The following is a 26,632-nucleotide window of genomic DNA, read 5'->3' as shown; positions in this document are numbered from 1 at the left end:
ATGATTGGCTGCCTGTCACGGAGCTGCCGGGGTCGGAAGATTATAAAGTCCGGCTAAGTTCAATGTGCCCTTTCATTGGTCAGCTAAAAGCCCCCACATCCAAGACAAAATCCATCTTTCCACAGAAATTTTTCTTGACTTTCGAGCATCCTTCATCCTCACTTCGACAGTGCCAAATACAAGTGCTGTGACAAGCACACTACTTGCGCCTGCGAGTGCATGCTTCAAGGACATAACAAGTCCAAGATGGCGTCTTCAGCGCCAAGTGGCGAGGCCGCTGCGAGCCCGACACTCGAGTCCATTCCTGCTCCTGTTCAGGACATGGCCGCGTTGGACGTCAAGGATCCGGTCACCGAGGCCGTCACCGAAGCCATCGCCCCCGAGACCGAGGCTGCTGAGGTGCCGCCTCACCGATCGCATGATCCCACAAACAACTTGAAGCGGAGTGATCCCTTCCAGTTTGGTAGCCGGTATCTGAGCGAAGGAGACGATGTCTTCGAGTTCAATGCCTGGGATCACGTTGAGACTGACGATGCGTACAAGGAGTATGCAGAGCAGCAATACGCAAAACAGCGTCAAAACCCTGTCTCGGACTTTGAGAAGAGTAAGTTACCACCCAAGTTTTCACATCGAGTTTTTTCTCTCCCAGGTGTCTCCTGATGATACAACACCAATGCATAGTTCATCTGAATCTACTGAAGACAAACTATTCCTTCTTATTCTTTCGCTCCCATCTGACTCACACCTTATCAACACACTTTTTCACTTTTGCAAACTCAAAACAAGAAGAGTTGCTAACATGAAAACTCAGGAAAATTTAGTCAGGACCCCGCTAGATGGTGGAACTTGTTCTATAAGAACAATGCCGCCAATTTCTTCAAGAATCGAAAATGGCTTCAGCAGGAATTTCCTGTTCTAGCCGAGGTAACCAAGGAAGATGCTGGCCCCAAGCTTCTCTTGGAGATTGGTGCCGGAGCTGGTAACACGGCTTTCCCAGTCTTGGCCGAGAATAAGAACCCGCAACTGAAGATCCATGCCTGCGACTACTCAAAGACTGCCGTAGAGGTCATTCGCAAGAATGAAGCGTACAATACCGACTTCATCCAGGCTGACGTATGGGACGTCGCTAGTGATAGCCTACCGCCTGGACTCGAAGAAGGTTCCGTAGATGTCGCCGTGCTTATTTTTATCTTCTCTGCTTTGTCACCTGATCAATGGGCCAAGGCCGTTGATAACGTTTACCGAGTTCTCAAGCCGGGTGGCCTGGTCTGCTTCCGAGACTATGGAAGAGGAGATCTGGCTCAGGTTCGGTTCCGCAAGGGTCGATATCTGGATGAAAACTTTTACATTCGAGGCGACGGCACCCGTGTCTACTTCTTTGACAAGGATCAACTTTCGGATATCTGGACAGGCAATAATGCCAATGAAGAGACCCCAGCAGCCTTGGAAGGTGGCAGCGATACCCCTGAAGGAACAGATGCCACTCAGAGCACAGACGCAGAGGAAGCCAAGACAGAAATACCCCGATTCGAGGTGGAAAACCTTGGTGTTGATCGACGATTGCTGGTCAACAGAGCCTCAAAGCTCAAAATGTATAGATGCTGGTTACAGGGTAGATTCAGAAAGAAATAGAAGAACATCCTGAGAAGAACATTTGATTTTCTTCCTGTGATAATGATCCCTGCATTGAACCTCGTTTGGTCTTAGTAAAGCAAAACATCGCATAGCTTGGCTCGATCGTCAGCACCAAACCCGATGCCATCCAGGTACGCATTGAGTCCACCATATTTGCTGTCCAGGTGCTTTTGAAGGCCAACAATCATATCATCAGCAGTGTGAAGCCATTCATCCGTCAAACCGATTTCCCGGATTTCGATAAGACGCTGCTCTCTCTCGGAAATAAGTGCTTCGTCGCTGAGACCATAGTCATACTCGATGGCGGAGGTAGGCACATCCAGAATCATGAGCACCAAAGCGCAGATGAGACCTGTGCAAAATTTAGTCTTGATGCAAAACGAATAGTCTGTTTCTGTCTCCCCTTACCTGTTCGGTCTTTGCCTTGAGTGCAGTGAACAATGGAAGGCAGAGCTGATGGGTCAGCATAAAGAGACAAAGCCTCGTGAATTTCCTTGGTGGACTGGTCGAGTGTATCTAAACCCAGCCCTACAAGCCCACGCGGGATCATAACTTTCTCTCCGATGATATTGATGGCTTCAGTACGATAACCGCATAGGAAGAGGAAAACGACACGGCTATAGGAAGGAGTTAGTGTTCCTGACATGCATGTGATTGTCTCTTGAATGCTTACAAGAAATCCCACCATGATAACTGACTCAAGAGAAATAGCTCGAATGGGCGGCCAGTGACTTTGACGTCTCGGTAGTTCAGACCAGAGATTTGGAGTGGCTCGGCAAGAGCTTCGTTGGACTGAACAAGCGCAGGAATACTGGACTGCTCTTTGCGTTTTTTGGCTTGGTTGAGATGTTCAGTTCTGCACGTATCAGTACACTATCATTGTATGTACAACATGAGGAAGATCTTACTTGGTTCTTAGATCAATAACTGTCTTGACGCCAAGACCATCTCTAATGAGTTTTCTGTCTGGAAGGGTGGCATCGTCTCAGAGTTTCTTAGCAATGTATATATCCATATAATCATGTTATCCATACCTGGTCTTGCCGAACGGTAGAACAAGCCCTCGCGAATTCGTCTGACATGTGTAAGTCACATTTCCTGCAATTTATCGGGGACATCAATGTGCGTTACCTTGTACCCAAAAAGTCATTGACTGTCTTACCAACATCACGAAAGTTCAGGACATTCTGAAGACCAGCGGGAGAAGTCATGGTGATGCCAAGAGACCTGTTCTCCCAAGACTATGTCAGTACGGCGAATTCAAGGGTCTCGGAAGTCAGCAATCGTGTGGTGGCTTTCGGGCTGTGCGAATAGACAAAGAGAAGGGGACGGAAGAATAATTAGTGTGTAACACAAACTTGAAACCAGGGTTTTTGCAGGTCGATCAACCGAGCCAAAAGCGCCGCAAGAGATCGGAGGGTTCAAAGCAACCACTAGGAAAGGGCTAAAACAAACTAAAAGAGCGACAAGCAGTGACGATCCCAATATCACTACCGAAAACACCGAACAACCATTCCGAAACCAAGACAAATGAGAGAGACAAGACGCACCGTTAGTTCTCAGGTGGGCGAGATCAAGGTTTCAAGCACAGGACTTTGGTCTCTTCTCCTATCTAATCGAGGTTGAAAAGAACAAGACGCCTGTTTTGTCTGAGTCCTTTTCCGTCTAGGGTCTCTTCGTATCCAAGATCTGTAGTTCGATGCCTTAGTTTAGTTCATGCCAAAATAGTGCCAATGGGAAAGATGTCGTCCATGAATAGGCGAGACTAAAATGTTGATAAGCAAGCCTGATACAGTGCGGATTAATAGTGTATGTGTACGACAGTCACCATGCCTGTGATGATCCAGGTAGCTGTGTTGAGACATAGAAACCTGGCGGAGCTGAAGAGGTTACAAGAGTACAGTCGAGGCTAGATCTCACCATGACAGCCATTGGAGCAAAGAGATTCACCTGCACCCAAAGCTGAAGAAGCACGAATAGCTTCGTCACCGTGCGAAGCTAACAATTAGCGTCTACACCTGAGATCATCGCCAATGTCGATGTGACGTCATAACTAGCACTATCTGGGGTAGCGTATCGCAGGGCCGGGAAGGGAAAGAGCTACGGAAGTGACCCTGACGTATGCTTGCCTTTGAAGGAAAAGAAGGAAAGCACCGTCTCGGGGCCAACGCCATTAGAGTGAGGACTCCAACGCCGGCGCCACGAGGGTCTCATTTCACAGCATCATCGTTTATCTTTGTAAATTGAATAAATCTTGCTTTTACCCGTATTCCTCTGTATTGCTCCCTTTTCCAAACTCTCCCACATTGCCGACTTGAAATCAACCATCCAATATACATACTTATATTTACACAGCCTACGCACCATCACCAAATACCACCTAAGTATTGTATTAGTACTTAGCACTCGTACCCATTATTATATTCCCTGCAAAAAAGACAACCAGGTCCACAAGTCAAGCAATTCCCACCCGAAGACGAACAGTCGGCATACCCATGTATAAGGCAAATACGGTCGATTAAATCCCAAAAGACATACAACATCAAGTCGGCCAAGACCCTTGAAGACCCAACAAGGCCTCGTGGCCCTGCAAAGACTCTTTCTCCTACGCGCTGGGCGCATCCCGATCATCATTGCAGCATCCACACGCTGCTCGCTCCAATACGAACAGCTGAGCCAGCACTCTTTTGACTCGCGTTAATATGCCCACCACATCCCAGCAGCCAACCATGATCCATTCGCAGCCGGCAGCGGCTCCAGGTATGTACCCAAGTTCCTTACGGCTGACACTCGTCATCCACCTGCGGCGTGGCCCAACCCATCCTGACACTTATATGATACATAGGAGCCAACAACTCGGGTCGTCTCAAATACGCAGATCCCCGAGATCTTCCTAGCTATCCATCCGCTGGTCTTCGTCCCGACGGTGCTGCTGCAAGTGCTGCCGCTTCTCTTGGGTGGTCTAATCAGAAGCCTATCGAACTCTGGAAACCCGACAAGACGTCATCAGCATCCGCAGCTGCCGCTTTGGCAAAGAATTACAAGATGGCGCCATCATGGGAACCAGCATCCAACTCTGACGGCCACAAGGCCGCACTTCTAGCTGTTGGCTCAGCCAACGCCGCATTAAACCATACACCAAGCCATAAAAAGACACACGAAGGATGGGGAAATTCTGCTGCCACTCAAGCTGTGGGCTCTGCCACAGCTGCGTTGAATCGAGCATCAAGCCAGCAAAAAGTCCACGAAGGATGGGGAAACTCGGCTGCTACTCAAGCATTCAACACAAATCGAGCCAACTCTATGCGACAGGCCAACCTAACGTCGCCCGACGCTTCACTGCAAGGGCAAAAGTCTCTTGCTGCAGCGAAAGGAGCCATGTCGACTACAAGGCGACGAGCTAAATCTACACCTTCAGCTCCAGACAGCCTTGCTACATCATCCGCACAGCCCAACAAGCGACCCGATGCCCTCAGCGGAGCTACCCTGGCACATAAGGCAAGCATGAAGTCCAAGCCAGCAACTGAGAATGCAGGTGCCGTGCCGGTCACTACCATGACCCGTAACATGTTCACGTCTAACCCTCCGGTCAAGCCGGAGGTGGATGAACGACAGAACAATGAGCAGCTTCATGCATCGGCAGTTGCAATGGCCCGAAAGATGTATCTCTCGCAGCAAAAAATCATAGACGAGGCCAAGGAGAATCACGGACGAGATTCTGATGTGGCACAGCCGAAGCCGTATGTCAATCTCCAAGATGCTGCATACAAACAAGCGCAAGAACGATTGGCCAAGCTCGAACAGGAGCACCAGAAGAACCGAGACTTCCAATCTTACTATGGAAATGATTCAGCATCTCCAAAGCGACGGTTTACGTTGACCAAGCTGCGTCGTCGATCTTCCAGTGACGGTGATATCAAGAACGACCGTCAGCAGTCCGAGAAAATCCGTCAGCAAATGTCGCTCTTCTCCAACAAGCTTACAGAAGTCGACCAGAAGAAGCGCCAAGACGATCGCAATGCGCTGCTTGCTGCGGCACAACGTAATGTCAAGGCTCAACTACAGGGCATGGACGAGAAGGTGTATAATGAGACTGGTCAAGTCAATCCTACTTTGATGAGTGAGTGGGAGGTCAAGGCTCATCAAATGGCGAATTCTAGCCACGAAGCCCGTAATGAGAACAAGGGCAAAATTGACATTGGAGGTGGAAGGTTCATGGATCCTCACGATGTAGACGCTATTGCAGCCAAGAGGATGCAACCTATTTTGGACGACATCAACGAGAAGGCTGAAATTGAGCGAGAGCGCCTTGCCACCCTCAAGATGGAAGAGGAAGCCAGGAAAGCTGAACAGGAGAAGCAAAAGGCTCGTGAGCGTGAGATCAAGGAAATCAACAAGAAGCTCAAGGGTATGTTTATTGGAGTGTCTATGCATGATTCTAGCTAACTTGTCGAACAGATCAAGAAAAGCAAGAGTATAAGGCAAAGAAGGCCGAGGAAAAGGCTGCCAGAGCGGAAGAGAGGCGTCATGCTAAGGAAGAAAAGCAAAAGGCCAGAGGTGACACAGCGGTCTCTGGCGAGGAAGCCATTGACGACGGCGAAAGCACTCGAAGTGAGGATGCTGCCTCATCCCCTATCGTAGCGGTTGCGCCCGGTTCGACTGAAGCGGATGCGCCAGCGGCTATCGACACAGAAACGGGTGGCACTGAGAGGGGTCGAAGGAAGCCCAGTGACGCGGCATCACCAACGTCCAAGGTCAAAGGATGGATCAAGAACCGCTTCTCGCGGGGCAAGTCACTCGGAGAGAAAGACCATGAAAGCCATGGCGATAAGAGGGGAAGCTTCGTCGGTGGTGCAGCTCTCAGAGACCCTGATACCAACCACAGTGCCATAAGTCTCGACAACCGGGCAACAAGCATGCGAGACGTTGCACTCGCTGGTCGTGGCACAAATGGCGAGCCGAGCGACCGTGACATGCTGCATGATTCACGTGGTGTGAGTCCTGTAAGCAGTGACTCGGATGATGACGAAGGTGTTGCTGCCATTACTCCTCCTCCAGCAATCAAGGACCCTGTTGGACGACAAAGCCACAGTCCCTCAAGAGACTCCAGGTTTAGGGAGAACTTGGACAATTGAATAAAGACTACGCCGAGATAAAGTTACGGATAATGAAATGGGTTGGATAGGTTGATAGGATAGTGTTTGGCGCATAAATTGGGTTTGTTGGCTTCCTGTTTTCCTGTTTTTTTTAACGTTGGAACGGTTATTAGCAAAGCGTTACGGTTTATTATTTGCCACCACCATGGATAATATATTGTACTACGGGTAAAGGCTGTGTTTGATATACCGGGTTTGAGATATCGTTTTATCGCTGATTGTTTCCTGCATCTTGTCCTTGTCATGACGCATTGCATCGTGGGAGATGCAAAGATTGATGTCATAGTCATGTCTTCGAAGCCGCTGCTTCCGCAAGAGACCGTACAGTTAATCAAAGGGTGTGGGATATTAAGACATCTACCATGTCTTGTACGAGTGGAATGTAAAGTTGTCACGAAATTGTTAATACAGATTGTTAATTCTTGTCTAAGCAAAAGTAATAGAAACATTATGCAAGTCTCTCTTTATAGTGATGCAAGCCAATTTCTAATCCAAACGCCATGCAAAAGGGGGAATCATTCCGACATAAGTCCATATAACATGAGAAGTGGTGAATCTAAGCGGGCAAGTTTAGGTGAGCTGGAGTGATGTACAAACGCTGAGTTTGACATATGATGGCTGATTGTATGTGCGATTTCTTGGGTATGTAGGGGGAGATGATGATGTGCGTGCGACTACTATTAGAAGTCTCTAGGAGGTGTGTTCTGGGCCATCTCGACGTCCCTTCGGTCGTTGATGTCGCTACGCGATCCTTCGTGGCTTGGGTTGCTGGAATCAGCAATAGCTGAAGGCACGTATTTGGGGTGCCTGGCGTGACGGGGCTTTGTACGGATAGCAGGGTAGAGGTCGATGACGAAGGAGATGGCGTAGAAGGTGAAGATGAATGAAATGACCCATTCAAGGATGGCGGCAGCGTTTCGCTGCTTGATGCGGCTGGTAACACCAAAGGCGATGATGAGGGCGACTTCGACCAAGATAAAGGTGAGCTTCACCCAGAAAGAGATGCGAAGAACTCGGTGCTCGCGGTAGTCTTTTGGGTTGGCTGGTTAGCAACTTGTTTCGTTGGGATAAAGTAGAGTGAGGCTGGACTTACTAATTCCGAGTCGCTGATACTCCCAGCAGATAAAGACAGCAGAGATCAGGTAACCTCCAATAAAGAGAGCCAAAAAGGTATGGTGCAGTCTGGTATATCTTCCAGTACGGAAGATGGACAAGCAGATAAGTCCGACAGTACCAACTGCGGCAAAGGCGATCGAGAGCCAGGTAAGAACCTTCTCCATGAGGGTCGTATTAGGCGCAAGACGCCCCTTATGTCGTAGCCAGCGTTCCGATAGAAAGGCGGTGTCGAGGAAAATGGAAGTGAGAACGCATCCGGCGATGAAGAGCGGCCAAAGACGGTCAGCACCGACGTTGGAAATGTATGCGACGTCGGAGTGGAGAGACTGCGTAGGATAGCGACGGCCATGTTGGTTGATTTGCCATTCTAGTAGCAGGCCAAGCAACATGCCCAACCAGACTAGACCTGAGAGGACGGGAAACCACTGTTTTTGTTAGTTATGTTTTGTTTGAGGAGGAATGTGGTACCAACATACCCAATATGAAAAGACGCCTTTTACAGCCATTGTGAGTATATGCTGTTCGATGGTTCATACAAGGTTAAAAACAAGAGTGAGTATATGTTGTGGCGATGTAATTCTTGGTGTTTTGATAAAAGTCGGCTGATATGACGGTCAAGAGTTGATCAGTTCAGTACTGTATACGGCGAGCAGTCGCGCTACAGTGCTCGGCTTCAAACCAGAATAGAGTGAAGCGAAGAAATAAAGAGAAAGAGAGAAATGTTATAAAAAGGAATAAATCAATGTTACGTGCATGGGTATTAATGGTGTTATAATACTTGGCAATGTTATGGGTCCCTGTTACGCAACTCGGGGTCGTCCCTAGTTAATTCCAAGCTTTTTCGCCCTCCCCTTGCTTCGGCACTAGACTAGTGATAATGTTTTAGTCCCCTAGCTATATGATCGTCATACATAAAACTCCACTGCAGAGAGGCAGAGAGGATGGTAGTGACATAACTGAGAGATCTCGGGTCCTCGGACTGGTCCGCGGGGCGCTTCCCTCTTCAAATCTCCGGGATATGAACCTGGTAGCCCTTCCTCAGCCTTGCTATCACACACAGTCACGGTACCTAATCACGAAGTGGCCAAGAATGGCTGTGGTTTTGATGACCTGTTAATGGTGCTACTTGGCATTGACGCGGCGATGCAGGGGTGACGCGGCAGTTCAATTACTACGACAGATCTTGTGGCGCAGAAGAATAGAAGAAAAGATGATTACCTATTCAAGTGTCTGTCGCTAAGCTAAATTCCCCATTAAGACTAGGTCTTTAGGTTCTGATCCTTTGTAATCACGAGTTAGTAAAGAGAGAATAGAGAGACGAAAAAGAGAGGGGAAAAAAAGAGAAACGACAGGAAAATGACATCATTTGTCAGTTACATCATGAGACATCGTCACAGCCCAAAATAAGCCTCAGCCAACGACGTCGACATGTGGAGCCCGTCTACACCCTTTCAGCTTCTATTTCTAATCACTTTGTTTATAATCTCTGCACGAATCATGAGCAACACGTTACAAGGGCTGCTTGAGTCAATCAATATCCAACCATAATAAACTTGTAACATTCAAACAGTCCAACGTTGACTAAATCTCTCCAGTACAGTAAGTAGGCACTGCAACTGCAAGAGTCAGACTGCATAGTAGGTAACTAGTTACAACAGCATTATGAATCAAAGACTTATTCCCAGCGACGGTTACCGTTGTAGTGGTTGTAAGGACTGCGGTTTGGTGAATGCCACTTCGGTGGGAATGGCGCAGGTTCCCTTGGCCAGGCCTGAGCATAAGCCCTCATGTTTTCTCGACGAAACCACTCCAGATCATTTGCTCTCTTCTCCTCCTCATCTTCTCTATCCCTCCACACCTTCTCCCTCTCCATGTTGCGGTAGGCACCATAGGGGTTGTGGATGTACTGATCGTTACTGGGTTCCAGTGAGTAATTGTCCTTGTCAACGAATTGAGGATCTCGGTAGTTACGGACAGAAAGACGATGATAGTGAGGCTTGTCATGCTTGTACTCATCGTGTTTGTAGCCATCGTCATGCTTGTATTCGTCGTCCTTGTGCTTGTTGTCATGCTTGTAACCATCGTCATGCTTGTACTCTTCGTCCTTGTGCTTGTTGTCATGCTTGTACTCCTCGTTCTTGTGCTTGTACTCGTCATGATGGTACTTGTGGTAAACGTGACCGTGCTTGTGTCCATGCTCATGAGCATGAATATGGCCATGACCATGCTTGTGGCCGTGATGGTGACCATGGTGGTGCTCGTGGTGGTGCTTGAACACCTTGACCTCCTTGTTGTAGCTCTTTCCTTCGTACCCCTTCTCTCGAGGATCACCGTAGGAGCCCTTGTTCTCAAAGTCGTCGCCAGTGATCAGAGGAGTGTATATGAACTTGCTAAAGGCTTGTTGGACGCTACCCTTGGTGCTGCCATCGTCGGCACCCTGCTTCTCCATGATGATCTTGAGGTCCTTCTTGCAGCTGATGCGGCGACCGATCTCATAAGTCAGGGCCTAACAGTTGTCTAAGTACAAATGGGAAGAAGAACCGGCAGGGGCTCACTCACGTAGTTGGCAGATCGAAGACTGTTAATAGAAGTAAGGACGGGGCGATCAACCTCACCCTCAAGGTGCTTGGTCTTGTGCTTGAGTACCTTGAGAAGGCGGATCAGGGCATCAGCATACTATCAAAGCATTAGCACAATCTTCTCAACAGTCGAGAGCAAAGACGTACACCCAGGTAACAGTCAACGACATAAGACTCCTGGCCGCAGCTGAAACACTTCTTGAGTGTAGTATAATCAATCTCCTTGTCATAGGTATCAAGGTGGTGCTCGAGCTTGTAGATGTGATAGACGACCCCCTATAGTTCACATGTTAGAGCTGCCAAACACTTGATCAAAGTAATTAACTGAACGTACACTCCAGCAGGACTCGTCGTTGTCACAATCCTTAGTCTGAACAACATGGATCACCTTCTCGACCTCGTCGGTGAGTTTATGGAAGTCCTTGCAAACTCGCTCCTTGGTAAGGATATGGCAAGGCTTGATAGGATGCTTATGATGGACATGGTGGATATGCTCATGGGGGTGAAGATGCTTGTGCTTATGCTTGTGCTCTCCATGATGGTACTTGTGCACTCCATGGTAATGCTCTCCGTGATGTTTGTAGTCGCTTTTGCCAATCTCCCTGGCGCTGTCAGGGATGGCTATGCCAACAGCAGCAGGAATTGCGCAAAGCGCAACGAAAGGCAGGGAAAGTCTCATTTGAAAAAGACTTCAGGAACAATGAAATGATGCAAAGAATGTGTAATCAAGGTCTATGAAATGAAGATTGATGCCGATGACTTGAATTGGACCAAGATGAAGGCCCAAATGCATTCTTAAATAACATCATCTTCTCTACAGTCACCTCCTCTTCTTATCGAATCTGTATCTGAGCTATCATCAAAGAATCATCGACATTTGCCCATGAAGCCTCAATGGTCGGAACTTGGTCCATGGTCAGCCTTTTGGAGGGCGATGACCTGCTGCTCTGAAAAAAGTACCGGCGATGCCATCAACTACAACATGTCCTTTTGAGCACAAGCCCATCTCTGTCAAAATTTGAACCGCGTAATGGTTCGAGTTTCTACAACAACGGGCATTCTGAGGCTTTCCTTTGAGTTATCCCCTCACGGCACCTCCTTGTTGAAGCTTTTGTGAGGTGGCGATGATGAGTAAAACGCCCGAGAAACATGATCAAAGTATCGGGGGCGCAAATATTCGATCATATGCCCAGCAATCCTTTCTCGTGACTCGTGGAGAGCAACTTTGCTCTATCAGTGGCATAAGTATAGGCTTTGAAGAGAGGCCGAAGGGGCTGTGGCATCTTGCCACCTGTTGCTAGGCAAAACGGTCTCCAACTTACAGCGCGATCACGTAACTAAACGCGACGCGAGTCCAACATTCCTGCGATTTTAATGTTGGTGAGGTGATGAAGAAGAAGATGTAGTTTTGACGTTGAATGTGTAAGTCGAGAGGTAGAGGTACGTACCTGGGTCGGCATCCCAAGCTCCAATGTTCCGATCTTGAATTCCCGATAACGATAAGCTTGCATCCAGCTACCTCCAGACGACTAAACATCAACTCGACTCTACAAAACCAACGTTCAGCACTGAATCACATTCATATTTAGTGCGCATCGACGCGCCACCGCCTATCCAGCCGCCTAGGACCATCTCGCGATCTAGCACCCTCGTAAGGGTCCCCAATAATACTGCAGCTGGCTATTCCAGCTCCTCACACCAACTCCTCGATAGTCGCTTTGTTCTTCATCCAACATGGCGGTTTCACCAGTCGTAACACATACGGTCGAAGCCGCTCAGGCACAAACCCTCGGGCGCGCGATCTCTTCACCTCTTAAGAACGTCACTTCCCAGACCTCTTCTTCCAATGGAACGCCAATGCCTCCTGTTACTTCTACGCCTGCGCCAACGAGCATTCCCACCACACTCGATCTCGCTGAGCAAATGAACGATGAAGAGAAGCGCAAATATGTAAAGGGTACGGGATATTCGACAGCTTGCGAAACTTGACTCTAACAGTATCTAGGCAAGAAGCTAGGTGAAGGTACCTACGCCGTTGTCTTTCTGGGCCACCTCCGTTCAAAGCCCACCACCCTCGTCGCCATCAAGAAGATCAAGGTCCAGAAAGAATACGACGAAGGCATGGCTCCCGACGCCGTCCGCGAATTAAAGCACCTCCAAGAGCTTTCCCACCCAAATATCATCTCCCTCCTTTCCGTCTTCTCTTCCAAGGACCAGAACCTCAACCTCGTTCTCGAATACCTGCCTCTAGGCGACCTGGAAATGCTCATCCGCGATACCGAATCCGTCCGCTACGGTGCTGCAGATATCAAGACTTGGATGGGCATGCTCACTCGCGCTGTCTGGTTCTGCCACGAAAACTTTGTGCTCCACCGTGATATCAAGCCAAACAACTTGTTGATCGCAGATGACGGCGAGGTTAAGCTTGCTGATTTTGGTCTTGCGCGCAGCTTCGCAGACCCCCATCAGCTAATGTCCTCGCGCGTCATCACCCGTTGGTACCGACCTCCCGAGCTTCTCTTTGACGCAAAGCACTACAGTGGCGCTGTTGACGTCTGGTCCGTTGGCGCCGTCTTTGCTGAGCTCATCATGCGTGCGCCCTATATGCCTGGCAATACAGATCTCGACCAGGTCCGCCTCGTTTGCGAGCTCGTTGGAACCCCAACAGACGACAATTGGCCTGGCGTCACTAAGTTTTCTGGCTATGCTGTCCCCGAAAAACACCCTGTGCGCGGGAAAGACTGGTACGAAATGCGCTTCGGCACGGTCGGCTCTGACGGCGTGGACTTGCTCATGAAGACTCTCATCCTTGACCCCAAGAAGCGCATCACCGCCCGCGGTATGCTTGAGCACCCTTGGTGGCACTCCGAGCCAAAGCCCACGCGCAAGCAAGACCTTCCTCGAAAAGGCGGCACAGGAGCTGATGACAAAATGGGCGCTGATCTCAAGCGACGTCCAGGCGTGATTGACGATGATAGAGGGTCCAAGGTTGCTCGCAAGCTCGACTTTGGCGGCATGAACTAAAGACAGGCAGATTTAGCGCGGATATAATAGGTGTAAGAGCATATGGCATGAACTTGGTGGGCATTCTTTGGCGTTTGGTTTTGTACAAGAGTATGAAGAGCAATATGCGACATCTAGTAGAACAGTACAGTTATCATGATGCAAAATGTGAATTTTTATTAGACACTTCAGATCAGTTCAGTTCATACTCATAAACTTGAGACTATGGATATCCCAACCAAACGCTTCATCCTTGACATATCTTCATAACATCAACATTTTTTACCTCGTAAATATATCCAGACAAATAGTACCTACTCCGACTCTTACATGAGTATGCACTCAAGCCCGTACATGGCTCTCTCGACGCTCTTTCTAACCTGGTACCAATCCGCTCTTCTCTGCGCATACTCGTAGACTTCCTCAGCACGAAACACGCCACCGAAACGGTCGCCATCCGCGATGACAGTGGCCATCTCGCGCGCGTGCCGGGGATCGATGAGGAAGATTTGGCTCAGCTCGCGCAGGGCGGCAAAGTAGGCGAGCAGGTCTGCGTTGCGCAGAGTTCTAATGTACTCATAATAGATATTCATATCGGCGATGAGGGTGATTGCGCCCTCGGTACTGATGCGTTGACGTTTAAGATGTTTGCAGATGGCAGTAAAGAGGCGCAAGCCGACCTCGCCGTTAAAGACATCAAGCATAGACTTATCCGTCGTACCGACCAGCATTTTCGTGTGTGATGATACAAGCTCGACAATACGTTTGGCTGTGGCTGTGGGGCCGATGTCGGGCTCTGCAGCGGGTGCAGCTGGTTTCTCAACGACGTTGCTGGAACCGATGTTGAAGCCAGATCCAAATGCAGAGGACGATGATGGAGCAGATGGGTCAATTGGGTTGTAGTCTGTGGGCGGTTGAGTTGTGCCCTGGAGGTATTCAACCTCATCCATCAGGACATCAATACCCTTGTTCAAGCCAGCAGCAACACTCTCGTCGAGCATTTGCTCAAATTTCTTCTTAGCCAGGCCTGCTGGATCCAAGAAATCGTTGCGGTCAGCAATCTTGGGAGTTGCGAGCTGTTGCTCGTAGAAAACATCAATCATCTGTGAGATCAGGTCTCCAACGTTGACGAGCTCGATAAAGGTAACAAGAGGCGCCACGCCCGCCTTGTTATGGTCGCTGACCTCTCTTGGATTGTAATGCGACAAGTGATCAACAGCCATGTCAAAGCCTGTCTTGACGTGTTTCTGTCCTAGAATGCGGAGCAACACCACGAAAACGGTCGCGCATTGCTCTCGCGCCTCGCCTCCGGCTTGTCCACCAAGACTAATAAAGACTGAAGCACGCCCAAGACTGGTTTTGGCAGCGTGCACAAGATTAAGCGCCACTTCGATACTGAACAGTGACTTGATTCCCTCAAGCTTTGACGCCATAATGGCTGCCTTGGCTGCGAGTTCGTCTGTAGGGGCTTGAGCAGGTAAGGGGCTTCCTCGGCCTTCGATTCCCAAGCTGGGGGTCTCAGGCCGTGAAGGTTGGGGGCTTAGTGTCGCAGCGCCATTTAACTCTTTAGAAGCTGGCAGGGCTGGCTTTGCTGCTGAAGGTTTGCTTATTGCGAAAGGGGAACCCTTTGGGAAGCTGGGGAGGACAGTAACGGGCATCATGACAACTTTCTTGAAAGAGCTTAAAAAGTCCTTCTTATCGGCCGAGCGGTTAATGTTTGACATGTAAAAGGACTCGATAGTTGAATCTTGTTCGGAAAGTTTCTTTTCCCAACTTGCGACTTCCGTCTCAGCATGATTTGTGAAAAAGTCCAACTCAGCTTGGAGATATAGGTCGAGGTGCGGTTCGAAGACACGCAATGAGAAATCCTTGGCCATCTCCTTGACATCTTTTTTTGATCCCTCAGGAGGCGTGAGGGACTGAAAGAAGAGCAGTGTCTGCTCGAAGACACCGGACACAGCTTTGAGATAAGCTGCCATGCTCCGCTCATGGGCTTCATCGAACAATGGTGTCGCATACTCCATAATAATATCCTCCCTCACCTTTTCCACGAAACTCCAAAAAACGTTCGCAGGTTCGGGAAAGATGCGTTCCATGACTGAAGCTTGCTCGTTGACCTTGGCAAGTATCATCTCAAAGAACAGCCGTGAGGGTTCGAGTATGATGCTTTCATCTTCCGTTGCCTGGTTAAGACAATCCATAGCGTTGACCACCAATACTTCGTCATCGTTGAAAATGGGGTGCTTATGGATAAAGAGATCGACGCCCCCTGTTGCGCCATCAAGAGTATGCAGGACATGTGCATAGCGATGCATTCGACCATCCACATCCCAGAACTCGTAACCTTGCTCGAACTCTCGAAGAACCGCACTTTCGAAGATACCCATCATGCTCGATAGTTTCTCCTCTCGCTCATGACAACCAGGAGACCAATCGCTATGACCAAACCTCTTAAGGTTGGCAAGCATTTGCGCTTGTTTCTCTGGGTCACGGAAGGCCTGGAATATGATGGGGTCGGCATGAGACTTGGCCCGCGCAAGATCAAAGTAGAACGGTGCCAATGCACCATAAATCCTGCCATACTCATGCCTTGCACCGCCTCGAATACTTCGTACTTTCTTGAAGACATCCAAGTATGCCGCCGGGTCTTCAGTGGGGTCGCTCGAAGCCCCCACCGCCATTGTCTCGAACCCATCACGAATATCAGCCACGGCACGGTTCTTGGCCTCTTCTAACGACGCATCGAATAGTGTTGTTGTTCCGGTGGATTGCGCAGGGACTGCGATTCCCTTTGCCTGCTTGGCCGCGATGTTGGCAGATTCTCGTCTCCGTCGTACCGCTTCTTCGAATCGACGTCGGGCCTCGACTTCGTCCCAGCAATCCATGCTCTTTAATCTAGAAACCCATCGTGTGTCGTCGTACACCATATCTCGCATGCGGTGTGATACCCGGGCAAAGCGCATTTGATCGGCGACGGGGAGGTAGTCGAGGATAGCGACCAAGATCTCTGTCCATCTTGTTAGTCGCAGGAGCTTGCTTTCGTCACGGCAGTTTGATTCGTACCCGCAGGAAGACTAGCTTTTGTATCAAGCATCTCAGTCGCTTTGAGAGTGCTGAGGATACTGCCCCGGTTGGCAGCACCCGTTTTGGACCTATACATTGTTGGGGGAGGTGTATGTGCTGTGTTTTCGGTTGGTGTGATGCGTGGGACCTTCAGTCACGTCTCCCAGGCGCTGTTCTCCTCGTAGTCGTTGCTTGTTGACCGCGTTTTATTCGATGCCATGAGCCGGCGTTCAATCCATTCATCCAGATGTAGTCTAGCATGTGGCAGCCGGACTCTGGGTATAAAGCGATACCGACATTGGGCGACCAATCGAGCTTGAGGATCGCTTATTAGGGGTCGTTTCCGCCGTTTGTTTGGTTGGATTGATAAATCGGGCTGCAAGAACTCGGAATAATGAGTTATTTGAAAGATAATGTACCAGGTTCAAGTTGGGTGATGTTATGTACCAAGAGAAGCTGCAGTTCGGTCCGTGTTTCTGGCTCTAACAGGGGTATCAATCTGCAAATGCCCCGCATCAGCAGCGGCACTGTAGGTGCCGTAGATATTCAAACAGCAATCCCCGCCGCTAAATGCGAATGGAACCTATGAAACATCCACTAACAAGACACAGAGGTTACCCTGTATCATGTCCTTTTTGAACTTCTTAGATAAACAAAGTGCAGGATATTGATTGTTCTATGTTATGTTTATTTATAATTGTTAAGTAAATCATATCGTAGTGTCTCCTAGACCTTTCAGTGTTGGAATACTATTTTCCGTCCCTTGATACTATTCCTACCAGTACAACTACCTATTCTATGCCTTTCCTTCCAACAAAACTCCAAAAACGCCCACGGAATATAGCAACCAATAACCATTCCAAGAGGCACGGTACGACAACTCGAAAATAACAACTCCCACCGCATGAAAATGCCCACTATACTATATGTCTCTTATCTGACATTTACTCGAGAAAAGTGAAAAGATGGGTATGCAACACGTTCATAGCGCGAGTGGCATCCCGTGCACTTATCACACAAGAGATGTTGATCTCGCTAGCACCTATTGAACCACATTAGCAAGGTTTTTTTTTCATTTTAGGAGATGCGTGTTGTTGGAGTAGATACATACCTTGTGAAATCATCTCGAGGTTGACGTTGTGCTCACCAAGAGTAGAGAACATGCGTCCTGCGATACCAACCATGTTCTTCATCTCGGCACCAACCAAACTCAGAATTGCCATGTCGGTGAGGATACTTACATCGCCGCAATCAGCAAGCTCCGCGGCCGCATTAGCGAAAGCCTCGACCTGCTGGCTGCTAGCATGAATGGCCATGGAAACGTGCACCTCAGAGGTAGAGATAAGATCGACGGAGATGGAGTAATGGTTGAGAATAGAGAAGACACGAGCGAAGAAACCGTGTGAGATGGATCTCTTGTTAGAGTGTACGTTAATGACACTGATATGGTCCTTGATGGTAACGGCAGTAGGACGCTTGGGCTTTCGGTGTTCTGCCTCAGTCTTGGGGGTGGGAGAACCGCGAGTAAGCTGATGACTAGCAGAGCGCATACGATCAGGAACAACAATGGTGCCGTTACCACGGGGGTTCTTGACGTTCTTTATACGAATAGGAATAGGAGGCTCGGCGCGGATGACTTGGTCCATGGTAAGATGGTGAATGACCTCTGAGCCGTAGAAAGTCAACTCAGCTGCTTCCGAGGGGGTGATGGATGAGAGGAGGCGTGCTGTGGGAACCTTTGAGGGGTCGGCTGAGAAGATACCATCGACCTCCTTCCAGACTTGCAGCTCCTCAGCCTTGACGCCCACAGAGAGAAGAGCGGCACAAAGATCGGTGTAGCCACGTCCAATGTCGCCGTCAATGAGACTGCCGGGGACATTTCCAAAGAATCCAGTGACGACCGGGACGCGGTTCTCACAAGCAGCAATCTTGCGGGTAAAAGCCTCAGTAGCTGTACGGTAGAATCTGTCATCGAGACGGCCTGCGGCGTCATAGTGGAATGCGTCGCAGAGATCGACATATTCAGATTCGACTCCCTGAGTTGGGTGTTAGTATTTGAACAGTGCAAGAAAATGTATGGCAGCTCTAGAAAGTCTTTCCCCGAAGGAATATGCATGCCAGTGCCATAAAACAAAGACAAGAAGCAAAGCTCTCGACGCTGTAAAAGTGCATGTATTTCAAGGGGGTTGGAAATTCGCGCAGCACACAAGTCAAAGTGAGTACTCACCACATCCTGCAAAAGAGTCGTCATGAATCGACAACTCAACTTCTCGCCAAAGCTGATGACACGGTCCTTTGCTCTTGAGTTGATTTCGAGGTTGAATCGCTTAGCAGCCACGATGTACTCAACCAGCTCCTGACACTCATCCTTGACGGTCTGGATGAGCGTCTCACGAAGATTTTGGTCCTTGATGAATGATTCAGCGGCAAAGACATGGTCGTTGCAAATATCGAGCATCAATCCGCGTGCTTGCTCAACCAATTCGTTCTGCTGCTCTTCGTCAGAGCATATAGCAGCACCGACACCTCTCAACTTGACATAGACGGCCAGAAGTCTATTTTATGGTTAGCCTTTGACCAATTCATCGTTCTTCTGTAAAAAAAAATTGTTATAGAGACTTACCTGCTGGTGGTACCCTCTGCCTTCTTGCCTGTGCTTCTCGCAGAGCATACTACGATGACTCTGTTTTGAGACAAGGTGGCTCTATTGACAAAAGTCAGACATGATAATTCTGAATCATCTCCCCGCAATCATTCATTCCTCTTCTCCAAATCTCATAATTCACAAGGTCGTTTCATACCTGACGATGTCTTTTGCAATCTAGACCATATTTGTTAGCATCGTGAATAAACACAACATGAACAATACCTTTCCGAGTATTAACGGGGGGGAGGGAATAACAAACCTTGTCGGGGAACTTGCCCACGCTGGTACCACCGAACTTCTGGACGACCCAGCCAAGGTCTGGCGAATTATTGTATGAGAGGCTTCCCATGACTGCAGTGTAGTATTATGTAAGGATAAAACAAAGAAACTTGGGGAAATAAGTCTCTCAACGTGGATCCGGTTCAATGGCTGTTAGGTTGGCTTTGCTGCTGCTGCTGATGGTGAACTGAACGGTTTGGTGGTGGAGTTCGCTTTTTTCCGGCTGAGTAACAGAACGAGCGAGGGAGAAAAAAGTTTCTCAATTGAGGCACTAATAAATTAAGGTACCGATGTCCGTTTGTACAACACAGTGAGTTAAAGTACCCACGGACAAGCGCCGAGTCGCCTCCGTACTTCTCAAACGAGAACGAATCCACTGGGGAGACTGCGAGCAATATGAGATGTGAGATGGGATAGGGCAGTCGATTGGGGGTAATTGGCTTGTATAAGATGATAAACAAAGCTGGTGCAGTGTTGTCAACTTTTTGTAACTGCCTCCGGGATTAGATCCTTTGACGAATTTTAGAAAACTTGCTGAAATACGAGAGAGAGACAGGTTAAATCAGCTTGGCTGATGTGATGCCCTTGAGGCTATAATAACATCCAATGTCGACTGGATATGGATATAGCCGTCCGGGAACGGAGCCAAGGTTTCGAGATATTTGGATGCGTCCAACAATATCAACCCCAAAATATCTTTTTTCCTTCAGAGACTTCTTATACAGCGTATTAATTTGCAAGTTTGGAATAAAACTCATCGACGACAAGAGAGAATCCTTATATACAACAACATTGCTGGCTTCTTGCTCCAGTACACAGTCATCAAAAGCAAATGTCCGGAATAAGCCCCGAATAACAGCTCACCCACAAGGGTAAGCAAGCTACTGCCGTATATTTTTCTTCCTCTGTATGACTCGGCCTTGGTTCTCAGTTCCGTCTTCGGCTTTGGCCTCTTTTTCCTTGGTGGGTTTGTCGACTGAGTTAGTTGACCCCACTGCGCTAGTAGTACACCCCCACATTGTACAGAGTAACCTGAGCTGTCCCCTGTAATGCTCTACCAACTTCAATTTACTTCCCTCGCCTTTATATGTCTAAACCAGACCTTAATCAACTGCAAGTTATAGATATGTGGCAAGCTAAAAAGCTACATCAAGAAATAGTCCCGTCTTGCATCTCGTCCTCATGGTTAAGAGAGCACTAGTAGCACTCATCAACCAATCAAAGTTAAAGTTTCGACTTGACAACTATTGAGTCGAAACAACATTTGTTGAATTGTCAAATTAGTTTTAGTTACTTCATAATAATAATAGCATACACCATAATCGAACAGTCAGTCTGTCCTGTTCTTTCTTGTCCCACCAATCCTACATCCATCGGGTTACCTGAACGCCAATACCCAGTTATTGCTATGCTGCGGCTCCGAATCCCAAGCATTGTAATCTGATATCAAATCCAAACAAACACATCCTCTACAAGGCCTCTCTTTCCAATCCACTGGAACTCAGCCAGTCGTACATCTCACCCCAGACCCATCATCATGTCTTCGTTCCGTCATCCCATCGTCTCTGATTCGAGAATAAGACCTTGGCGGAACTGCTCGACACCATTAAATCACCAAAGGGTATAATATATCCCAGCTCCGGAACGCCGGTCTCCGTATAAGCTCGACAACACATGCGGGCCTGCTGGCCCTCTACTCCAACTCTCATAGCCCGCCTGGGGCGAACTCCGATCCTGTCAACATGTCGTGCTCCTGGTTTTCTGCACCCGTGTAGTCAAACTTATCCAAGTTGAATTCTTCCTCGGGCGTTCTGATCCCGATACCACTGTCGTCGTGCATATCGCCACCACTCATGCTCATCGAGTTTTGGTTCACCTTGTTGGAGGCCGGAGGAAATGGTGCTCGTTCTCCTTGGTTCTGAGACGCATTGTTCAAGTTGAGTTCATCGCTGCCACTGCTGTATCGGGAATTTTGTCGGCTCGTGTCTTTCGCTGTTTGTGGAGGAGGAGCGGCTGTGTTGATCCCCGTGGTGTGGCTGCTCCTCTGCGTCATGAATCCTCCCGTCTCCGCCAGAAAGCATGTCATTTCATCCAGCCATGTTTTTGTCACCCACCACGCACCGAAGCTCTTTCCCCCACCAAGCGTGATGTCTCGCATCACTGCTGTGCCAATGCGCTCGATACACCAAACGATTTCCGTGGGCGACGCGTAAGGAAATCTGCTGGGCAAGCGTCGAAGAAACTCAACCCAGCTGTCAAGCACATTTTGACCCGAAGCGCGTGTGTTGCCGTTATCCGGGCGACTGTTGCCTGCGTTGATTTCTCCGTAGACCGTGATAGTCTCTAATTCCCAAGGCACCTCGGGATTATCCAAAAGAGATCGAATCTCATGAAGGAGAACATTTACCACATCGTCCATGCCTCGAGTAGGTACGCACTCGGCAATCTTTCGTAGTCGTATCATGGTAACCCAATCCGAGAACATCTGGTTACGATTATCTTGGCTGGAAAGCATATTTGCTGCCGCGTGAGCCGTCAAGTTCACTCTAAGTGCACGGTCGAGGAGGCCAGCAAAAAGCGTCGCGGGGCCTTCCTTGGCTCGTATTACGTGCTGAGGTTGGCCTTGGAAAGACTCCCGGATATGGGGGACAAGTTTGTCTGATATGGTCCGAAAGGTATCTAAGATAGGCTTTGGCACCACTTGGAGGGTGAGACTCGATACAATCTTCATCATGCGTTGGTAGAGCACAAAATCACACGCCTCGATCCAAGGCGCCATGGCTGGGTTCCCAAGCAGTTTTTGCACAGGCATTGTTAGTGTTCCTTGAAAAGAGGTGTATAGGTGGAAGAAGTTTTTCTCCTTGCAGTACCTTATGCACTCAACTAACGATGTGCAGTGTGACCTGTACAATGCTGACAGAGACATGGCAGCATCAGGATCGGTTCCTTGAGGGAGGAATTGTTCGATAGATGGCAGAGGAAGAGGATCACCGGGATCAATAGGCTCGTCGGTTTCGGGAGGGAAGGCGAGTTCGAGTTGGGTCTTTGTTGTGGAGTTGAGACTCTCCAAGCTTCGAACTTCATGCTCATTATATAGGCTGTGAGACGGGGAAACGAATTGGCGCGTGTTTGCGTCTGGCTTGGCGTTGGTACCGATGTGAGGTGAAGGCAGTGCTCCTTGACTTAAATGGGTATTCGATGGTGCGGGGAGTTGGCTATTCCTTGTTTAGCAAACGCGTGTGGCATTAGACGGGGTGACGGCATACTTGAAGTCTGGAGTGAAACTTGTACTTTCAATCTGAGGGCGAGCTATCTGGGCTGGAGCTTCATGTACCTCAGGCGATTCCTCTTTCAGAGTGAAGTTGACATAATGGTACTTAGATTCTCCACGGACACCTAGCCGTCTTGTCTTGAGACCAGGGAACAAAACGCGAACAAGCTTGCCAAAACTGGCAGGATTGAGTACAGTTATCCTCTCGTTGGCACACTTCGAGGCGTAGTTGGCATACACCCGTCCTCGTGGGACAGATCCTTTACCGCTGCTACAAACTGAGTTAATCCTAGCACGGTCAGTCAGTACATGCCCAACCTTATATTGATACACTGTGGGCCTACCAAAGCATGGCAAACACCTGTCGCGCTCGCTCCGAGCTAGGACCTCTGTCATTGCCGTGCAACTCCTTGGCCACATCGTCAAGGCCACGGTGCTTGTTGACATGATACAGTTGTCTCATTTCATGCTCGTTGTTGGCGCTCGATCGAGCCGACGTGTTTTTAGGAGCTCCGCCCATAACCATTCGAGAATCGGCCTCATCGTTTTCATCGCGTTCTATCAGTTGACTGTCGCCTTCAGTAAAACTGGCATTGTTGTTGTACTGTTCAGCTGGAAGGGGGTGCCTTTGCGAAGGATGCCGTTGTTGGTATTGCAAGTGATGACCCATTGGAGCACTCATGGAAGTATCCATTTGAAAATCTTGGCCGCCTTGTATGTGTGTCGCAGCCTGCATTAGCATTTCGTCCGGTGACATCTGATTGCCGCTCATGTCCTTGACATGGCCATGAGCATGCGCGTGCATATGGGCATGATCGCCGGGCAACCATTGTCCGGAGTACATGTCCGACGTGTCCACAAAGCTTGATGGTTCGAGGCTGTTGAGAGATGCCGTTGAAGCTTGGGACAATGGACGTCTGGCTGACCGAGCGGAGGGGCGGGCTGATAAAGCTTGAGTCTGCCCAGCAGCTGAAATATTGTCCACTGAGAAACGAAAACTTTGTTAACGATCGCGAAGTTTCGTCAGAGATGAAGGGGCAGAAAGGTTTTGATTAGAATTAGGAAAGCAAGAAGGCTTTATGTTTTGCTGAGAGTGTTGTAATCGCGTCGTGATTGGGGTTTCCAAGATTAAGTTGTTGATTCGGAGGTCGGAGGGACGAAGGAAAAACAGGGAGAAAGTTCACTTACCCTGCTCCATAGGTAGTAGGTACTTAGATGAGAGACGGGGACGTTGTTGATTTAGGTTGAGTCGAGAGGAATTTGTGGGCTACCAAACAACAAACATTGGCTGGGGGGTTCGGATGCGCCGCTTCAATAACAATGAAACTCGAGGGAGAAAACCGCAGCCACAGACTTGGGAACAAATAGAAAATGCTGCGTTGGATGATTTGATGAAAACAAGTCACAATAATACCGCGCAAGGGGCTGCGCGGGCTATCTTTGGCGCGGTGCTCAAGGTAATGGTATGTCTTTGCTGCAACTGTTGTTGTGCTTGTGTTGTCGTTGCGAGGTCAACGAGAAATAGAGTCTGTGCTGAGCAGCCTATAGAAGTACGCTGCTGTATTAGGTAATCGCTGTGGAGGCTACCCACATGTTCTATTGGCGTGTCTCACGAGAGCTTCATCGGATTGGATGTCTGGTACTCATTTCGAGACCGTAAATTAGCCGAAATTCCTGCTATCACGGTATACGAGCATTGACTGGCTGCGCGTCCTATTCTGTACGATCGTGTCTCGATCTGTGTCTCTAACGCTTGAAGCTGCTAGTCTACTCCCGGTCAAAAGGTACTCGCCGCAATAATTGGACGGCCCCTCAGTTATGAAGGACATGACGGTTGCCCTGAACATATGTCTATCGTGCATTGCAGCGTGGATGAGGACGGGCAAGAACTGATTCAGCCAAGATCAACGTGCTTGACAGCGGTTCAGTTGTCTGGGGGAGACGTGAGATGTCAAGAAAGCACATGCTCTGCCGTATAAGACCAACCGGTCGGTCGAGTATATGATACGCTCACGAGATCAATTACAGTCACAATCCTCTGCACATGAGAAACACATAACACAAACAGTGCATACAACATCCCAGAAGCCGCTTCCGTTTCCGCTTCCGTGAACCATTATAACAGAAGACGTTTCGCTTTTTTACATTGCATTAAATGCAGCGGCTATGGCGTTGCATCTTGGGAGTTTGTTGTAAACTTGCTACATAGTACAGACGGGTATGCACCTCTTTAATGCCCCCTTTTAGTGTTTCTTCCGTTCAATCTGGAAAATGATGTAATTCTTTTATTTTAGTATTTTTCTTGTTAGTGTAGATACATGTGATGATTCGTATTAGCGCTACATAACAAAGTACCTACGAACCATGCGTCATAGCTATAACCAAGTCGAACAATGACGAGTATGAGGTGACTTTTTCGGTCAGAAAATCAATCTGATAGACTTACCTACAGTACTTTACAGAAAGCTAAATGTTCATTGTGATAGCTAACAACAGAATTGCTAGAATAAATCCCTATCTTAGTACTAATAACTGCATCACCTGCACTGCATCACTCACCCTAAAGCATGTTGCTGATCAACTTTATCAACTCGCAAAAAATCCCCGAGTCTACAGGGTCACAAGCCACTGACACACTGTTGCGTTCAACTGACTCCGCGTCAATTTTGTTCCCGCTTCGGTTCGCTTCACAGGCTAGATAGGTGTCTTCCATTATCTTCCCCCCCATCTCAGCTGGAGCTAGCGCAGTGATAAAAGCTGCTCAGGGCTGCCTCGCTGTTAGTCTACTTCTTCCATTTAATCCAACTGTGCTCCTCTTACGTATTGGACGCTAAGTCAGCTATTTCACACCAACCCCTCCAACGTCTTTTTTTACAACTCTACCTTCCTACCATCACTCAACTTTTCGACATTACCACTTATTGATACATCATTACCAACAATGTCCGCTCAAGACAAGGCCCAGCAATACCTTGGTCAGCTCGACCGTGAGGTGAGTTCTTGACGACGCTGCGACTGTGTTCACATCCGTAGTCGACACAAATTGCGCATTGGCTTGATCCAGATCAAATGCTGACAACTGTCTCGTTATTCAGCTTTCCAAGTACCCCGCCCTCAACAACCTTGAGAAGCAGGCTGGTGTTCCCAAGGCCTACGCCGTCATCGGTGTCGGAGCTCTCTACTTCTTCCTCATCATCTTCAACCTCGGCGGTCAGCTTCTTACCAACTTTGCTGGCTTCGTCATTCCCTCCTACTACTCGCTTGGTGCTCTCTTCACCCACAACAAGGAGGATGATACTCAGTGGTTGACTGTACGTGGCCTTCTTTTCCTAACCGCCGGAGCGGATCCCGAGATTCGCCGGGTTCTACGTGGCAGCAGAGCAGGGTTGCTAACTTTTTGTCCAGTATTGGGTCGTTTTCGCTCTCTTTACCGTCATTGAGAGCTTCGTCCAGGTCGTCTACTGGTTCCCCTTTTACTTTGTCTTCAAGTTCATTTTCCTCCTCTGGCTCTCTCTCCCTGCCTTCCGGTAAGTCCTAATGCGGGTCTACACCTGCCCCGCTCCATGTGGGATTTTGTTCCAATACTGACTTTGATAGGGGTGCTGATCTCGTTTTCCGATCTTTCCTGGCCCCTACCCTCGGCCGATACTTCCAGCAGTCCGGCTCTACCGCCTCAGGCCTCCGTGCCAAGGCTGATGGCCTCGACAAGACCGAGTAAACGGTCACCGCTGTGTAGCTTGGTCGCTAATCCAAATCTCGCGTGTGCCGCGTGACCCGGACCAAGTACTTTCGGTTATACATGAATGGAAAATTGTTGCCTTTTAGGAATCGAGTAGCTCTCAAAGCAATGCTGCACGGTTTGAAGGTGGATGAGAAGGATCAA

General features: G+C 48.8%; 10 protein-coding genes across 10 annotated transcripts; 4 read left to right on the top strand and 6 right to left on the bottom strand.

Annotated features, from left to right (window-relative positions):
* Positions 1-246: 246 nt before the first annotated feature.
* FPSE_09391 (uncharacterized protein) lies at positions 247-1,632 on the top strand (the record flags this gene model as incomplete). Its single annotated transcript, XM_009262508.1, has 2 exons — positions 247-604; positions 812-1,632. The coding sequence occupies 2 exons, from the start codon at positions 247-249 to the stop codon at positions 1,630-1,632; spliced, it is 1,179 nt and encodes a 392-aa protein (XP_009260783.1).
* Positions 1,633-1,703: 71 nt separating this feature from the next.
* FPSE_09390 (uncharacterized protein) lies at positions 1,704-2,846 on the bottom strand (the record flags this gene model as incomplete). The annotated part of the gene is made up of 6 exons (XM_009262507.1): positions 1,704-1,987; positions 2,044-2,252; positions 2,309-2,491; positions 2,544-2,619; positions 2,670-2,710; positions 2,767-2,846. 6 exons carry the CDS (start codon positions 2,844-2,846, stop codon positions 1,704-1,706), a joined length of 873 nt encoding a protein of 290 aa, XP_009260782.1.
* A 1,491-nt stretch (positions 2,847-4,337) lies between these two features.
* On the top strand, positions 4,338-6,770 carry FPSE_09389 (uncharacterized protein; the record flags this gene model as incomplete). Its single annotated transcript, XM_009262506.1, has 3 exons — positions 4,338-4,395; positions 4,481-6,043; positions 6,094-6,770. The coding sequence occupies 3 exons, from the start codon at positions 4,338-4,340 to the stop codon at positions 6,768-6,770; spliced, it is 2,298 nt and encodes a 765-aa protein (XP_009260781.1).
* A 701-nt stretch (positions 6,771-7,471) lies between these two features.
* On the bottom strand, positions 7,472-8,413 carry FPSE_09388 (uncharacterized protein; the record flags this gene model as incomplete). Its single annotated transcript, XM_009262505.1, has 3 exons — positions 7,472-7,821; positions 7,885-8,332; positions 8,384-8,413. The coding sequence occupies 3 exons, from the start codon at positions 8,411-8,413 to the stop codon at positions 7,472-7,474; spliced, it is 828 nt and encodes a 275-aa protein (XP_009260780.1).
* A 1,169-nt stretch (positions 8,414-9,582) lies between these two features.
* FPSE_09387 (uncharacterized protein) lies at positions 9,583-11,165 on the bottom strand (the record flags this gene model as incomplete). The annotated part of the gene is made up of 4 exons (XM_009262504.1): positions 9,583-10,413; positions 10,467-10,583; positions 10,634-10,762; positions 10,821-11,165. The coding sequence occupies 4 exons, from the start codon at positions 11,163-11,165 to the stop codon at positions 9,583-9,585; spliced, it is 1,422 nt and encodes a 473-aa protein (XP_009260779.1).
* A 1,055-nt stretch (positions 11,166-12,220) lies between these two features.
* FPSE_09386 (uncharacterized protein) lies at positions 12,221-13,510 on the top strand (the record flags this gene model as incomplete). Its single annotated transcript, XM_009262503.1, has 2 exons — positions 12,221-12,443; positions 12,492-13,510. 2 exons carry the CDS (start codon positions 12,221-12,223, stop codon positions 13,508-13,510), a joined length of 1,242 nt encoding a protein of 413 aa, XP_009260778.1.
* A 177-nt stretch (positions 13,511-13,687) lies between these two features.
* On the bottom strand, positions 13,688-16,649 carry FPSE_09385 (uncharacterized protein; the record flags this gene model as incomplete). Its single annotated transcript, XM_009262502.1, has 3 exons — positions 13,688-13,751; positions 13,820-16,496; positions 16,553-16,649. 3 exons carry the CDS (start codon positions 16,647-16,649, stop codon positions 13,688-13,690), a joined length of 2,838 nt encoding a protein of 945 aa, XP_009260777.1.
* Positions 16,650-17,496: 847 nt separating this feature from the next.
* Positions 17,497-19,548, bottom strand: FPSE_09384 (uncharacterized protein; the record flags this gene model as incomplete). Its single annotated transcript, XM_009262501.1, has 6 exons — positions 17,497-17,594; positions 17,664-18,588; positions 18,780-19,107; positions 19,176-19,256; positions 19,354-19,373; positions 19,459-19,548. The coding sequence occupies 6 exons, from the start codon at positions 19,546-19,548 to the stop codon at positions 17,497-17,499; spliced, it is 1,542 nt and encodes a 513-aa protein (XP_009260776.1).
* A 1,635-nt stretch (positions 19,549-21,183) lies between these two features.
* FPSE_09383 (uncharacterized protein) lies at positions 21,184-23,593 on the bottom strand (the record flags this gene model as incomplete). Its single annotated transcript, XM_009262500.1, has 3 exons — positions 21,184-22,693; positions 22,745-23,038; positions 23,109-23,593. The coding sequence occupies 3 exons, from the start codon at positions 23,591-23,593 to the stop codon at positions 21,184-21,186; spliced, it is 2,289 nt and encodes a 762-aa protein (XP_009260775.1).
* Positions 23,594-25,690: 2,097 nt separating this feature from the next.
* On the top strand, positions 25,691-26,467 carry FPSE_09382 (uncharacterized protein; the record flags this gene model as incomplete). Its single annotated transcript, XM_009262499.1, has 4 exons — positions 25,691-25,741; positions 25,845-26,060; positions 26,155-26,276; positions 26,347-26,467. The coding sequence occupies 4 exons, from the start codon at positions 25,691-25,693 to the stop codon at positions 26,465-26,467; spliced, it is 510 nt and encodes a 169-aa protein (XP_009260774.1).
* Between the last annotated feature and the right edge of the window lie 165 nt (positions 26,468-26,632).

Source organism: Fusarium pseudograminearum, chromosome 4 (genome assembly GCF_000303195.2).
Source record: "Fusarium pseudograminearum CS3096 chromosome 4, whole genome shotgun sequence".
Taxonomy (NCBI): domain Eukaryota; kingdom Fungi; phylum Ascomycota; class Sordariomycetes; order Hypocreales; family Nectriaceae; genus Fusarium; species Fusarium pseudograminearum.
The sequence above is the reverse complement of the archived record's forward strand: the minus strand, read 5'-3'. Positions and strand labels throughout refer to the sequence as shown.